We start from the raw sequence: 16,678 nt of genomic DNA, 5'->3' as shown, positions 1-16,678 counted from the left end.
GGGGTAACCTCCTCGTGGTCGCTATAATGTGGTTTGTTCTCAGTGGGGCATGTGGTGAGTTGAGCATGGATGTCGCGGTGGATAGCGTGAAGCCTCCACATGCGCCATGTCTCCGTGGCAACGCGTTAACAAGCCACATGATAAGATGTGCGGGTTGACAGTCTCAGACGCGGAGGCAGCTGGGATTCGTCCTCCACCACCTGGATTGAGGCGAATCACTACGTGACCACGAGGACTTAAAAGCACATTGGGAATTGGGCATTACAAATTGGGAGAAAAAAAAAAAGTTAGCTAAAATTACACAGATCAATCCTTATGGCACTATATTTCACATGCTTTGCAGTTATGTAATCTTACCTGTCCAATAAGAAGAACACCAATTCAGGGTCGGTTTTGATCCCCAAAACCGAACGAAGGTCCCTCCAGGAATCAAATGCCCTGCCGATGTTCACTCTAGTTTCGCTTGACCACAATCACGTTCCCGCTTAGCCAGACAGGATTCAGTAGATAAATGTTTTTTTGTTTTTGTTTTGTTTTTTTGGCTTACTCAGAGTTTGTGTAGGAGTCGGTGTTGTGCTGGGAGCCGGCCGTTTGCTGGATTCCATCTCTAAGATAACATTTCCTAGTGTTGCAGACTGTTTGTTGTCGCTGGTGAATAGCGGAAGAGAAGCACTGAGGCAAGGCTCTCGGGAGCGCGCATAAACGTCACATCCTTTGGATTTCCCCGGCAAAACCAACCCGCTCCCTTCGAGTGAAAATCAGTCTACAGGTTTTAATAGGCAACCTAGGAAGTCCGGGAAGGGCTAATTTTTAAGTTGCGTTACAAGCCGTTCACACATTGGCAAAAAAAAAAAAGACAAATATTACATGAAAATTGTTACATACTGCACCTTTAATTGATTTATGTGGAACCGATGTACTTGACTAAATCATGTAAATTCAGAGCATTTTTTTTTCATAGTGGCTACCTGCATGTTGATTACACCAAAGCACAACATTTTTTCAAATATTATTTTTAATGTTTCACCCCATTTTTATTTAAGAATTTCTGCTTTTAATAAGATTTAATAAGAATTAAAAAAAAAAAAAATGGACAATTAAACCACTTCGACATTTTTTACTTTAAGCCCCAGAAAAAAAAAAAAATCAAAATTACTTTAAACTTTGAAAAGTAATTTAAAACACATTCAGCATTGTAGAGTTGTATTCAAGTAATTTTTTGTGTGTGAATTGCTTTTAAATGTCTTTTTTTTTTAATAACTTAATATATCTGCTACAGAATTTTTTTGTGATTTATAGTCTTTTTCCAAAATTAATCAAGTAACATTACTGACAATAACACTCTTGGCTTGGTAGTTTTAGTTAAAATCTTGATACAGGAACATTTACACATTATTTGTAGGAGGTGTATAGGCAGTTGATGAAATGGTTACTCATACAGTATTTAGCCATCTGAGCAGAGAGATTTCATTTCACTTTGTTTACAGCAGTGTTTATACCACAGCTATGTCAGTTAGTGTGTTGTGAAAAGCCACTTTGAAAGGCTGGGCTTCTGCAATGTGTACAAGTGTTTTTCCAGATGTGTGTCGTCTTCTCACTGGTTGTTTACCCTCCTTAGGGGTCAGATGAAACCATTCGGGTGGTCTCCATGGACAAGGATTACCACGTAGAGTGCTATCATTGTGAGGTGAGTAAAATGTGCACTCAGTAATTTCATGTTTATGTTGTGCTAACACCTAACAGCGTAGATGCTTTATCTCATGTGAGTGTACATGGTTTTAAATGATTTTTAAAAATACTACCCATCTAACAAATGAATGTTCTAAAAACATTTCCCAAACCAACTGTTACGACCCAAGTTTGGGACCAAAATAAGAAGCCGTCACTAGTTGAAAACAAAAAGGTCGCAATGGCCATGGTAAAAAAAGATGATGTTTATTTTACATGAAAATAAAGAAAAATTCAACAGTAAATGTAACGTATGCAAAACTTAAACAAGGACAGTGAGCTGACTGAATTAAACTGTAAAGTTACTAAAAAGTTACTAAAAACTAAATAAACACAGAAACAAATCTTCCATGTCCACTTTCTTACCTACTCTTACTACTGTATGTAAACTGCTTTAACTAAACAAAGGGTAAACTCACCATCCTTTTAAAGTAAAAAGAAATCAAAACAACTGCAGACAAACACAGGAGCAGATTTCCTGGGGCAGCAGCTGCATGAAGTGAAGCCAGCACCTCTTAAATAGGCACTACTTAAGGTGTAGCAGTCTCTGCCCCCATCTTTTTCTTATCATGTCCATCCATAGGTTAACATAGTTCTTCCCAACATTGTTATACTGTATTCTGCTAGGTCAGTCATGTGGCAAGGTGAGGCCCGCAGAGGGCTCATCATGAGGTAGTCCATGGTTTGTTGGTCCCACATTCACAGCTATCCCACATTCACAGCCATTTAAATGACCCCATTTTGCTCTGCTGACCTTACATCTTCCGGTGCGTGACCTCAGGCGATTAAGACACCTCCACTCTCTCCATGAAGCATCAGCTCCCGGTGGTAGGTTCTCACTGGATGGTAGCTCCATGGACATATTTGGCTGCAAGCCCTGGATCCACTCCTGCCACATACACTATATGGCCAAAAGTTTGTGGACACCCCCTTCTAATTAACGAATTTGGTTACTCCATTAAATCCAGTAAAGAAAAACCTTAATGTTTCTTTATTTAATGGCTTGGGCTTTCTGTGCTTCCAAATTTGTGGCAACTGTTTGGGGATAGCCCTTTTCTGTTCCAGCATGACAATACCCCTGTGAACAAAGTGAGGTCCATAAAGAAATGGTTTACTGTGTCTGGCGTGGAAGAAATTGACTGGCCTGCACAAAGCACAGACCTGAACCCCACTGATCACTTTTGGGGTGAACTGGAACAGCAACTGTAAGTCAGGCCCCATCGACCAACATCAGTTCCTGACCTCACTGATAGCCTTGTGTCTGAATGAGAGCAAATCCCTGCAGCCATGTTACTACATACAGTATAGTGGAAAGCCTTCCCAAAAGAGTGGAAGCTGTTATTACAGCAAAGGGGGAAATTGATGCCTAAGGTTTTTAAATCAAATGTTCATCAAGCACATATGGTGTCCACAAACTTTTGGCCATATAGTGTAGTTGTGCACATAGTGCTAGCTGTGATGGAATCTGCTGACAGCACATGGTGGAGGAAGGCCTTTCTTGATTGAAGCCTTTGCTCTGCTGGTTGGTGGCTAAAGAGGGGGTGTCTGTGGTCTCTGGTTTGGTGGGATCTTTCTCTTCTGCTTGCAGCGGTTCTCACATCTGGAGGTGCGATACCTGACAGAATGTAAAGACTGTCCGTGTTGGTGGGTCTAAGGGACCCGGTGATCATTCTGCAAGGACTGTTGATGATGGAGTCAAGCTTGGAGGCATGTGCTGATCTCTGTTGGCCTCGTAGTATGGAGTCAGCTCATTGAGAGCATTAGTGTAACGAACTTCAAGGTCAGGAGGGAAGGAGGACACAGGGAATGGGTTTCTTCCACTCACAGGTAAGGTTTTTAATGAATAAACCTCAGCGCTTACAGCTTCACAAATACACATCAGCTTTACAGCTTTACAATAACAGATGCTTCACAATCAGTCTCTGGACCCAGACTCTCTCAGTCCTCTTAGCGCTGGTGTGGTCCCTTTTATGCCGCTCTCCCCAAGCTCACTACAATTGGAAACAGGTGTTAATCATTATCTGGCTCAGGTGTAAGCATGCTTACTGCTTTCTCTCTCTCCAGAGGAATGCTCGACCACGCCCCACTGCCACAATTGGTTAGGTGTTGCTCCACCACTTCAAACTCCTTATGTTGTGCAGCAATACTTAGGACATCTGCATAGATGAACCATATGGTGTCTTCACTTCTTGGTTGGTCATTTGTGTAGATGTTGAATAAGAGGGGTGCCAGGACACTCCCTTGAGGTAGACCGTTCTGGAGTCTTCGACATCTGCTCTTCTTACCAACTAGCTCAACAAAGAACACCCTGTTTTTCAGCATGCTCTCAATCAGTTCTGTCAGACAGATGTCTCTCGTTATGTCCAAGATCTTCTGAAGTAAGCACCTATTGTTGACTGTGTCGTACGCTGCGGACAGGTCAACAAAGATGACACCTGTTACCATCCCTCTCTTGTAGCCATCTTTGATGTGCTGTGTGAGGTTGAGAACTTGGCTGGTGGTTGACTTTCCAGGTCGGAAGCCTGCCTGTTCAGGGATGAGGCGTTCATCTATAGCTGGTGCAAGACAATTCAAGAGGAGACGCTCAAAGAGCTTGTAAGTGTGACATAGCAGTGATATGGGTCTGTAGCTCTTGGGGCTAGCGGAGTCCTTTCCAGGCTTCAGTAAGGCAATCACGTGGGCTTTCTTATATATTTAAGGGCAATTCTTTGTTGACAGGCAATGGTTGAACAGAACAGAAACTCTAGAAGCCATTTCTTTCCTTTTTGGCCAAGATTTTTAATTTCCTCAGTTGCAATCTTGTCTACCCATGGCTTTCCCTGGTGTTAAACTGGTTATTCCAGCTTCCAGCTCCTCCATGGTAAAGGGATTTTTGTAGCCAGGGTCATCAGGGTACTTCTTTCTAAGCATGTGACTTCTAGTTGCTTTCTTCACAGACTTGCTGAACTTATCACAGCATGAGTGGGTTGGCTTGGTGTGCACGATCTTTTCTTCCACTTCAGCTCTGAAGCCGTCCCAATATGCTTTCTTGTAGTTGAAGCGCTGCCTGAATGATACAGTGTTGGGGACAACAACAGGATGGACTTAAATTCCAATAGGGAGATGTTGAGATTTGGGTATCGGTTTGTGTACAATCTTTTGACACTTGTCTGCAATACTGTATGATACTGCAATAAGGTCAGGGTTGTAGCCACGCTTCCAGCATGCACTATGGAAGGATGGTGGTAGCTTGGAGTTATGAATGAGACTCAACTGATTGCAGTCCGTCCTTGTTGGTGCTGGGGTACCCCATTGGGTGCTGTGACTGTTGATGTCTCCTTTGGCTATATGTGGCTTGCCTTGCATGTCTGGAAGTGCCTTTCTTGCCACAAAGGCCCCATTTGGAGGTTTGTACACAAATGTTTCTGCACTGCTGCTTAGTTCGACTGTTAGCACTTTGATGTTATCAGTGTCAGAAAGGTGAGTGGCTTCAACTGTTATGCCTGTCTTAACAAAGACTGTACTTCCATACTGCCGATGAGGTCTTTCGATGACTAGGTTATAGCCAGGAATCTTGGGGTAGAGATTGTTGCTCCCTCTATGCATCTCCTGAAGGCAGAGGATGTCACATTTATTTCTGCCACATAGGTCAGCCAGCAGTTTGCATTTTGATGCTGAGAGCCCTTCAGGGTTTGCTGAAATAATTACTGCAGCTGGCCATAAGAAGAATCCTTGCTTTTGACTCCGCCTTCTGCTTCTGTTTTGGGGGTGTTTCCTCTTTGTCATGCTGTGTTGATTTCTTTGCTCTGGTGGTGGTAGAATTGGCTTACCCAGGGCTGCAACGTGGATGTTTCTACCATGGCCCCATCTATTTGGCAGCCTCACACAGGAAACACAAAAGCAAAAGAGCAGGAGCTCATAACCCCCACCCATAAAACATTAAATAATCCAAAATTATTTAATGAAGTACAGATAAAACTACTTACAATACCTGCCATATACCTGTAATCTGTACCAAAAGCAGCACAAACACTATATAGACATGTCCATGGGATAATGGCAGTTCAGTAGCAGGACACAGGAGTGGTGTAGACAGCAGAATGAAAAGGTCATCTGTTAAAACACATTTTCTAAGTAATTTCCAAACATGTCTAGGCCAACCTACTGGCCTACACATTTAAAGTAAGCAGAATGTTAGTCAACATCCTTTTCACCAAACAAAGGTTCCTGCCAATATCAAATTCAACAGTAACGGCAGCAGGAGCATGAGTAGGAATAGTTTGCTTTGACTTAAAGTTTAGCACTTTCAAACACAGGGTTCTCTCCATGTGCAATATTTTCTGACACAAGTGAAGTACCCCATCAAAACCAATAGTGGAGAAAATACAATTAAGTTAAAACTAGACTCTACGCCATAAACGAGCGACAAATGTGACTTCCAAAAAGTCAGCAAAACAGAGTTCAAGAAAAACCACCAATCAAAACTGCCACATGTAAATGAGCAAAATGCAGTATAAACGAAGCATGCTACAGGATACAAAGAAGCAATGCATGCCAAAGCCAGAAACAAAGAGTGCTACGAAAAACAAAAGAAGCAATGCTGGTCTATGGCAGAAACTAAGCATGCTACAGAAATCAAAGTAGTGATGCAGGCCGGTGGTAGAAACGAAGCATGCTACACAAAACAAAGTAGCACTGCAGGCCAAAACCACAAACAATAGCATGCTACGAAATGTAAAACAAAGTAGCAATGCAGGTCAATGGCCTAAACGAAGCAAGCTTCAAAACACAAAAGTAGTAATGCAAACAGGTAGTCCAAATCCCGGACGAGCCCCCAATTTATGTTACAACCCAAGTTTGGGACCAACATTAGAAGCTGTTAAAGCTGAAAACAAAAAGGTTGTAATGGCCATCTACAAGGCCATGGCCATAAACTTTATCTACGTTGTGGTTGTGAAAATTTTCAGTTTTCTTAATGCGAGTAGAATGCCATTTATGTTAGCTTAACATTCTTGAAAACTTCATCTGCTAATTTCAGTTTTCACTCTCAGAAATGAAGTTAAAGAAATCTAAAGGACATGCAAACAATGTTGCACTAAGGTTTTCTCATAACATAGTAAGAGCTTTTATTGAATACTAATAACGTCATAAGAATGTTGTATTTAAGGAGTATTCCGCGTTCAATGCAAGTTACGCTCAATCGATAGCATTTGTAGTATAATGTTGATTACCACAGAAAATAATTTTGACTCGTCCCTCCTTTATTTAAAAATCTGTGTTACAGTGAGTCACTTACAATAGAAATGAATGGGGCCAGTCCATAAACGCTAAAATACTCACTGTTTCAAAAGTATAGCCACAAGATGTAAACATATGTGTTATTACTCTAGTGTGACAAAATCTATGTTCTATATGATTTTAGATTGATAAACTCATACGTTTTACCGGTGTTGCCTCGACAAGGCAACAGAGTTGTAAAATTGAATATTACAGATAAAGTTAGTAAGCAATTTTATCGAAAAGACTGGCCCCATTCACTTCCATTCTAAGTGTCTTACTGTAATGCTTTTTTATTTTTTTTTATTATTATTAAATAAATAAATAAAATAAACAAGGGACAAATGTAAAATATTTTTGTGGTAATCAACATTTTGCCATAAATGCTGTGGATTGAGCTTAATTTATATTGAACCCAGAATATTCCTTTAACATTTTTTAACAGCTTTTGTTCCTAACTTTTTCGTAACCTTCACCAAAGTTGTTAGATTTGGGTTAAAGCTTTTTTTTTTTTCAGTACTGGTATGCCTTAACATGTGATGTTACTAATGTCTTAAAACTGAGAAGCATTGCCTCAACTGTCATGTGACTGTGAAACATTTTCCTCCAGGACTGTCATGTAGAACTGAATGATGAGGAGGGTCACCGCTGCTATCCTCTGGATGGACACCTGCTCTGTCATGCATGTCACCTCAAACACATCGAACCTGCCTCCCCTCAGTCTAAAGCAAACAACTACCACAGTCAGTTTTAAACATCTGCCACTTCCTTGTGGCTGTTCAGAGATATCAGCGTTGCCAAAGCTACTCAACACATACACTCCAAAAGTCACAACTGTAATTGAGATTACAAAATGTGTACATGTGTGAGATTCATTATTTTTTCATATTTTTTTATATCTGAATTATTTAGAACATTACTGTCTATTAATATTTTATGGTAACACTTTACAATAAGGTTCCATTTGTTTACATTAGTTAACTACATTAACATAAACTAACAATGAGCAATTATTTTACAGCATTTATTATTATCATATTATCAACATATATTTATTAATCATATTATTAAACAAATTAATTCATGTTAATTTAAACAAACTAATACATTTTTAAAATTAAAAGATGTATTTTTGAACATTAGTTAATGCACTCTGAACTAACATGAACTAACAATGAAATATTTTTACAAACTAACATTAAGATTAATAAACGCTGCAAACAAATATTGTTAATTGTTTGTTGATGACATCTAATGGATTAACTAATGTTAACAAATGGAAGTTAATATGAAGTGTTACTTATTTTATTAGATTGGATTCCAAAGGAACATAATTTAAACTGGCTTGTATGAAACAAATGCTGTAAACAATGAACTATTGGATTATGAAATAAAATTGCTACAAATTTTTGTAAATAAGACAACGTTACAGCTTTCATTACAAACATTTTTGAATCTGAATTTCTGCTTGAGTGGCACTTAAAGGAATAGTTTACCAAAAATGAAAATTCTCTCATCATTTACTCACCCTAATGCCATTCCAGATGTGTATGACTTTCTTTCTTCTGCAGAACACAAATGAAGATTTTTAGAAGAATATTTCAGCTCTGTAGGTCCATACAATACAAGTGAATGGTGACCAGAGCTCTGAATCTCCAAAAAGCACATAAAGGCAGCATAAAAGTAATCCATAAGACTCCAGTGGTTTAATCCATGTCTTCTTTTTTACTGAAAATATAAACTTTCACTTTCACATTCAGCCACCTACTGGTCAGGACTGGTCAAAGGTGGAGATTGACAGTAAAAAAAGGACTTAAATATTAGGACTATAAATATAGGACTTTAATATAAAAAATCTGTTTCTCACCCACATCTATTATATTGCTTCAGAAAACATGGATTTAACCACTGGATACATATGGATTACTTCTATGCTGCCTTTATGTGATTTTTGGAGCTTCAAAGTTCTGATCACTATTCACTTGCATTGTTCTGCAGAAAAAAGAAAGTTATACACATCTGGGATGGCATGAGGGTGAATAAATGATGAGATAATTTTCATTTTTGGGTGAACTGTTCCTTTTAAGGGTGATCTGATCCACTTACCAGCCATAAAACTGTATTTAGCTTTACTTTTATATAATGAAAATGCAATACATTATTTTACATTATTTAAAAAATTTAATTATAATCAAATAGTCACATTTTTGTGCTTGGCAAGTGTTCATTTTAGACCCTGATTTCAAGACTTGTAAGAGTCAGACAAGTTTCAACTACTATTTTCTTCGAGATCCTTTGAAATCTTGTTTGATCAATCCATTGCATTTTATTCCATTGAACAGAATTCTGGGAAGCCTGCACACTAACTAATTGGAACACCCAACACCAAGTACTCTTAATTCAAGAGGCCTTTATCCTAGAGGTTCACATACTTTTACCAATAATAACATTGAGCACCTTTCCTTTATCAGTGTACGGTCATTTTAAGCAAAACCTGATCGGCACATATCGATTTTGATCATTACCCCGATTTTGCTCTGCATTTGAATGCCTTTACAGGCTTTCTTACCGGCTTATCTAATGTGCGCAAGTGTTGGGCGCATGCCTATTTACGCTTTTACCCAATAATTTCAAACGTGTAAACTTGCATTGACAGATTTTTTTTTAATAATCTGATTTTGGATAGTTATTATCAGCGTTTTGCTGTGCATGTAAATGCTGCAGTACCATTTGTTCAAAAAAGATTTGGCACGGTAGAATGTTGTGTTGTTTGACAAATTGGTAGATGAATCAGATCACAAGAGCCATTCTTGCTGAAATTAGATCATTTCAGTGAGTTACCAACTTTTTCCACATAACAGCAGATAATGGTGAATTGATCTTGAAGCCAAATATTACTCCAGCATCACTCACCTCCATATTGTCTAAAGTTCCCATGGGAAAGACCTTGTAAATCATTTATATGCCTGTTTTCACAGGTTAATCAGGTGAAAACAGTTGATTATGTGCATAGGCTTATGTACTTTCTCAGATGTATTCATCTCCGTCAGTATTACTAATTTATCTATCTGCTCCAAAAGTAGGATGTGATCTTATTTTACATTTTGTGTTATGCCAGTGATTTCTTAGATAAAACTGAAAAGATTTTCATCAAGGTGTAATATACCTGAATCTGTTCATGAATAAACACCAATTTTCCAGACAACTGTACATTTTCTACCACCTCAGAACCAGTTTAAACACCATCACATGAATCTCAAACCACAGCCTACTTGCAATGTTTTCAGCCCTCTCTATGACTACATTTATGTGCACATTTTCTGATTAAAGTTCATATTCTGGTTAAGGTTTTAATGCTCCACAGCTATTGGAATAGCTATTGGATACATGTACACTATTCTTGTGTACATGCAACCAGCATATTCAGAATAAACTCAGACATACACTATTTTCCTGCTATTGTCTTCTGGAAATACTGGAGATTCTCACTCTTTCCATTTATTACTCTGAATTTAAGTTATTTCGGGTACTAAATTCTTATTCATGTCCTTAATAATAATAACTCGCAAAACCAAGAGTGTGTGACATTTGTAGGTCATGATTTTTTTTTTTATATGTTGGATGTTCCCGTAGCTCAACTGGTAGAGTATGGTGCTAGCAATACCAAGAGGATCATAGGTTCAATTCTCAGGAAACACACAAAATGATAAAATGTACACCTTGAACGCACTGTAAAAAGCAGCTGCCAAATGCATAAATGTAATTTTAAAAAATGTGTTTCTCCAACAGCTTGACTTTTCATAACTCTGTATCTAATACCACCCAGAATTACCATTGTTTAGACATGTACAGAAATAAATGAATGTTCAATTACAGTGGCTATTCTTAATAATGTGTTTATATGAGCCAAAATTCAGGTTATTCCAGGAATTTTATTCAGATTTTTAGAAACTGTAATATTGGCTTAATGTGGTTATGAAATTCAGGTTAATGCATTTACATGATGCTTACATAACTGGAAAGTGACCAAATTATAATTAATAACAGAATATATTCTTGTGCATGTAAACATAGTCAATGACATCTATCTTCATTTGTCTTCCTCACTACACTGCACTTCAAGGCATCTTGGAATAAAAGGGTGTCTGTCAGCTAGTCATTAGCCGCAGGGTACCTCAAGGCTCAGTGCTTGGCCCCCTTATCTTTTTAATATACAGAACACAACATCATATAGGTATCAATCATACAGACAGCTTTTTTGTGACTGGCACAGTTCGAAGGTCTAAACACCCGCTCACAATGTAAAATATTAGACTAACCCAGGAAAGGTTTGCACCATGCAAATTTTATGACTGAATTGAAAAACAGATTATTTCTAGTGATTAACAATATACTGAAAGCAATTTATATTTCACATTAAAGGACACCTTTTTATCAAATGGTGATGCAGAGACAGAAAACACAAACATAAACATATAAGATACATTATTCTGCATCAAATAACAAAGGCCAACATTATGGTATTAGTGGGAATCTGAATCTTAAAATACAGCCTGCTCCTAAAATGATGATTAAAGCAATACTCCAGTCTCAATACAAGTTAAGCTCAACCAACAACATTTGTAGCATAATGTTGATTCCACAGAATCTTTCTTTTTTCCCTTGTTTATTTAAAGACAAAATCATGGTTATAGTGAAGCACTTACAATGGAAGTGAATGGAGCCGGTCTATAAACATTAAAATGCACACTATATCAAAGATATAGCCACAAGATGTAAACATTATACATGTTAACATGATTTTAGTGTGATAAAATATCTGTTCTTACATGACTAGATGCTTAGAGGGTTTACCGCCGTTACGTCGTCATGGCAGCTAAATTGTAAAATGTTATAACTTTACACAGATAGGGTTAGTAAGCAAATTGTATTACACTAAAATCATGTTAGCACATACAGTACTAGGTTTATGTATTGTGGCTATACTTTTGAAGCTGTGTGTGTCTTAATGTTTATGGATATGCCGCATTCACTTCCTTTGTAAATGCCACACTGAAACCCAGATTTTTGCTTTCCTTTTTCAAAATAAATGAGGGATGAGTATAAATTATATTTTATCAACATTAAGCCACAAATGCTGTCGATTGAGCTTAACTTGTTCTGAACCCAGAACATTCCTTTAAGGGACTTTTCCTTTGACTGAGCTTATGAATTAAACCATTGCTTTGAATGCTGCTTTTGAAATCAAATTATTATTCTTATTATTATTATATTTCTGCCTTCATCATTTTTAGTGAATTTACATTTAGAGGCAAACACATCTTTAATTGGGCACTTTCACTGTTATACTGAACTTCACAGGTAAGATAATTAGTGGGAAACGTGTACAGCTACTATAAAGGAATGGAAAGACTGCCTCTGTGAATGTGGTTGTGAAAGTGAGCAGATGTGTGTTAGTTACAGGATCAGAGAAAGACACCTCTCCTCTGTCCCAGTCCAGCTGCACTCTGATCATCTGAAGTCTCTCTTTAACAGCAAAGGGCGTGCGGGCCTGCACTGGTGACTGTAACGTATACTGACCAGCCATATAACGCACACGCCACACTCCGGTGTTAAAGAAGATGTCTCCTTTTCTCTGGTTAGATGCTGTGGTCACTCCAACAGACCAGCATGTGTTGTCTCCGACATGCACATCCCAGCTGTGTGTTCCTGAGGTAAAGCTCTCAGAAGCCAACACACAGTAATAATTGTCAAATCTCTCTGGATTATCTGGATAGTGTTGTACATCAGTGCTGTATTTCACACTGGTCAGATCATCAGTCAGAACAAGCAGAGGATTTGCGGTGTTGGGGTCTAGTGTGACAGGAGCTGATGAGTAAACACAGTCATTAGATTACACATTTCTCATGTTTGGACAAATTGTCATAATTACACAAGCTATGAACTACCAATCAAAGGTCTGGACACACTTTTTTTTTTTATTAATACTATTTAATGAAAGTTGTGTTACTAGCTACCAAGTTATATTAGAGAATATATGCTGCATAGCTCCAGATCTAAGTTCTGGTCATTTCAAGACTGGACTACTGTAATGCCCTGTTGGCTGGTCTGCGACCACGATTAAGCCGATGCAGATATTCCAGACTGCTGCAGCGTGTCTGGTCTTCACTCAGCCAAAGAGGGCTTCAACTTAATTTTTTCCTGGTTATTATTGAGATTTTAGTTTCACAATAAACTGAGATTTCGTTCAGTTTGGACTCAGTGTGATGGTGCTTGTTACAGTAAGGAAAGACTTAGAAAATACCATCAATCGAGTTTAAAAAAGTTATCAACTTTTTCCACCACCTTAGTTATCGTTATTAAACCCACTTGTAATTTATCGGCAAAATTCGATATTGGTCGACCTCTACTTTAGATCAAAAGGCTTTTAAATCAAGAGAAACATATTGCAAATTCAGTGAAGTGTGTCATTAAACTTTTGATTGACTGTGTACATACAAAGAATGGGCTTATCATTCATTTTCTGTTGTGTTTAAAACCATTTTGTAATTTTAAGTAACACTGTCATTTATATATTAAACCCACTGATTTGAACAATCGCCTGCATCTTCTCCCAGACTTTAAACTTTAAGTTTCCTAGGTGTTCTGCCACATTAATCAATGCTCCAGATAGCATCTGTGGATCCGGTGTGCTCTGGGCTCTGGAATGACATTCATGAGTTGATCAGGCAGAAAGATTGAGCACAAGACAGTAGAGAAGAGACTAACTGATAACAGCTCACTTACCCTTTTAATGAGAACCTGAAGTTCTGCAAAACATAAGAGGAAATCAGCTAACCATGTACACAATCAAATATCTTATTCAACCCTCGTGTTCTGTTGAGATTCATTATTCTTTAAAGTTGGGGCTATTATTTACCATATTATTTTCCCTTTCGAATGACTTTAATATCTGAACAATGGAATTCAAAATCAATAAATATAATAATATTTCATATTTATGATTTATGTTTGAGACAATCGCTTGATTTCTTTCAAATAACCTGATTGATTGAAATGATTTTGCACCACAGTACAATTTCTTTAACGTTTTCTTTTAACAAATCCATATGTTTCATTATCTGGATGTTGCTACCATTCAGAACCACTGTCCAAATGAAATGCACATCAGAAATAATTATTTAAACATGATCATAAACTGAATTTCTTTGATGGGTGCACTTGCAGTAGAAATAAAGCATGCTCATATTTTTGTGTCCCTGTAAAATAATTAGGGTTTGATAGGGTTTATTTTGTTAAAATGGTTTTGTTGTGGTAAAAAACAAAATAATGCAAAGGTTTGTTCTGACCTGTAGAAAGGTGATGTCAGCAGCCCCTAAATCATTCTCTATAGTTGTGATTTTGTGTGAGAGAGATTTGATCTCTCTGTCTATGTTTTCAATCCTGTCTTTTATCATGTGACCCTTCTGATCCTCTTCCTCTCTCAGTGCAGATATTCTGATCATCTCTTCATCTCGCAGAAACTGATGAAGCCTCTCAAACTCCTCCTGCAAGCTTCTCACAGTCTGTTGAACCTGAGTCTGGATTACAATACAGGCTTGCATTTACATCCCTTCTTGTGCTTTTCTTGAAAAACTTTAATAATAATGTTTTGGTTTTTTCACTTTGTTTTTCTCACCTTAATGTATTGTGCTGTATTATCAAACGTTTGTTTAATTTCCTTGAAGCTCTTCAGTTTCTCCTGTAAATGTTTCAGTGTGGTCTTCAATTCCTCCTAAAATTAACCGCTCAGTTGATGTTTGTTAAATTAGTGTAACAATGAATTCAACTACAATATATTATGAACAAGAGTTTTCTGTAGAATTTAAATATATCCAGTATAATGGAGACTGGAGATCATAAAGATGTAGTTACCTTTAGAAGTGGTACAACTTCATCAATTGGCCTGAATTTGTGATTAAGATGTTTTTCTGAATCTCTGCACACTATACACACAGGATGTTTATCGTCCAGACAGAAGAGATTGAGTCTCTCTTTGTGCACATTGCAGAACATCTCAGACCTTGATGATGATGATGATGAAGCTCCTGGATTTCTCACTTGTAGAAATGATTCACACAGGTTCTTCAGAGCCAGATTACTGAGTGGATCACATCTTGTGAATCTTTTCCTGCAAACAGGACATTCCTGAAACCCTTTAGAGCTCCAGAACTGTTGTAAACAAGCTCTACAGACACTGTGACTACATAAGAGAACCACAGGATCTCTGAAGATGTCGTAGCACACAGGGCAGCACAGATCCTCTTCTGATATTTGACTCGGAGAAGTCATTTTCCATCACAGTACCTCCAGTTTTACACTTTCACTTAGTTAAAGTGCAAGAAAATCTTTACGGCTAAAAGCTATAGATCTGAAACACGGATATCCTCTTTCCATTCAGAGTCTCTGTGAAACATATGTGATCATGTGGCATCATTATCAACATTCCATGTTAATGATTACTTCAGAGGGCCTGTGCCAAGGCACAATCACTGCCACACATTTACTGATTGTTCAAAGGACACTCAGAGTGAAGGAAAGAAAGTGGTAGAGGTTAGAAACGTTTCATTCCAGGAGGGTTTATGAGAATATTTACAGTATTTTGCATTAGATAAATACATGCTCAGCAGTTTAATTTAGTATGACCAAGCAAATAATATACATTATATACTCTGTGTGTGTGTGTGTGTGTGTGTGTGTGAGAGAGAGAGAGAGAGAGAGAGAGAGTGTGTGTGTGTGTGTGTGTGTGTGTGTATGTGGGCAAGTGGTTTACGAGGAAATTTTTTAGGTTACAAACTGGTAATTACAAGGGTATTATGCTATAAATGTGGTTTATGAGGACATTTCTAGTGTTCCCATAATTCAAATCGCTTAAACATACAATGTTTTTTTTGAAAATGTAAAAATGCAGAAAGTTTTTTGTGAGGGTTAGGTTTAGGGGTAGGTTTAGGGGTTAGGGGTTAGAATCTATAGTTTGTTAGTGAGTCCTCATAAGGATAGCCACACCAACATGTGTGTGTGTGTGTGTGTGTGTGTGAGAGAGAGAGAGAGAGAGAGAGAGAGTGAGACAGTGTGAGAGTGTTCAAATTGAAATTGAATAGAGTGTGAGAGAGTGTGAGAGAGTGTGTGTGAGAGAGTTTGAGACAACCAAACAATGCAGATTTGTGGCATCAATATTGTGAGGAACTTAAACAGTATAAAAATACACTCAGAAAAAAGAGAGAACAGTGCATGCAAAATCAGCTAAAAACTATTGAAGAATCTATAAATTCTAACAAATTCTGAGTGTTGGTCATTTCCCTGACACCTGGAATAGAGGACTCATAATGCCCATTTTCAAAAGTGGAGACAAATTAGATCCAGCCCATTACAGAGGCATCTGTGTGAGCAGTAATCTGGGGAAGATGTTCTGCAGTATCATCAACACAAGACTCATTCACTTCCTTACCGAACACAATGCCTTAAGCAAAAGTCAAATTGGATTCTTACCAAATTTTAGAACATCAGACCATATCTTCACCCTACATACCCTGATTGATAAATACATCAACAAAAACAAAATCAAAATATTTGCATGCTTTGTAGATTTCCAGAAGGCCTTTGATTCAATTTGGCACCAAGGTCTACTGTCTAAACTTTCAGAAATTGGTATAGG

At 37.8% G+C, this 16,678-nt stretch overlaps 2 protein-coding genes across 3 annotated transcripts in view; one reads left to right on the top strand and one right to left on the bottom strand.

Annotated features, from left to right (window-relative positions):
• LOC127452626 (LIM domain-containing protein 1-like) overlaps window positions 1-10,861 on the top strand; it is a 70,321-nt gene extending 59,460 nt beyond the window's left edge. Inside the window, exons 7-8 of one of the 2 annotated variants that reach the window (XM_051718249.1) lie at window positions 1,619-1,687; window positions 7,595-10,861. In XM_051718249.1, coding sequence (XP_051574209.1) covers window positions 1,619-1,687; window positions 7,595-7,738 — 213 coding nt within the window. In that variant the 3' untranslated portion in view covers window positions 7,739-10,861. The remainder of the gene's footprint in view (window positions 1-1,618; window positions 1,688-7,594) is intronic. The other variant, XM_051718250.1, reaches the window with a different exon arrangement.
• A 24-nt stretch (window positions 10,862-10,885) lies between these two features.
• Window positions 10,886-15,410, bottom strand: LOC127452629 (E3 ubiquitin-protein ligase TRIM35-like). The gene is made up of 6 exons (XM_051718255.1): window positions 14,899-15,410; window positions 14,663-14,758; window positions 14,334-14,564; window positions 13,771-13,793; window positions 13,570-13,685; window positions 10,886-12,852 (listed from the first exon to the last, which is right to left on the bottom strand). Exons 1-6 carry the CDS (start codon window positions 15,313-15,315, stop codon window positions 12,308-12,310), a joined length of 1,428 nt encoding a protein of 475 aa, XP_051574215.1. The 5' UTR covers window positions 15,316-15,410; the 3' UTR covers window positions 10,886-12,307.
• Window positions 15,411-16,678: the final 1,268 nt, after the last annotated feature.

This window comes from Myxocyprinus asiaticus, chromosome 15, assembly GCF_019703515.2.
Source record: "Myxocyprinus asiaticus isolate MX2 ecotype Aquarium Trade chromosome 15, UBuf_Myxa_2, whole genome shotgun sequence".
Classification (NCBI taxonomy): domain Eukaryota; kingdom Metazoa; phylum Chordata; class Actinopteri; order Cypriniformes; family Catostomidae; genus Myxocyprinus; species Myxocyprinus asiaticus.
Note: the sequence above shows the minus strand (reverse complement) of the source record. Positions and strands in the feature narration are given on the sequence as shown.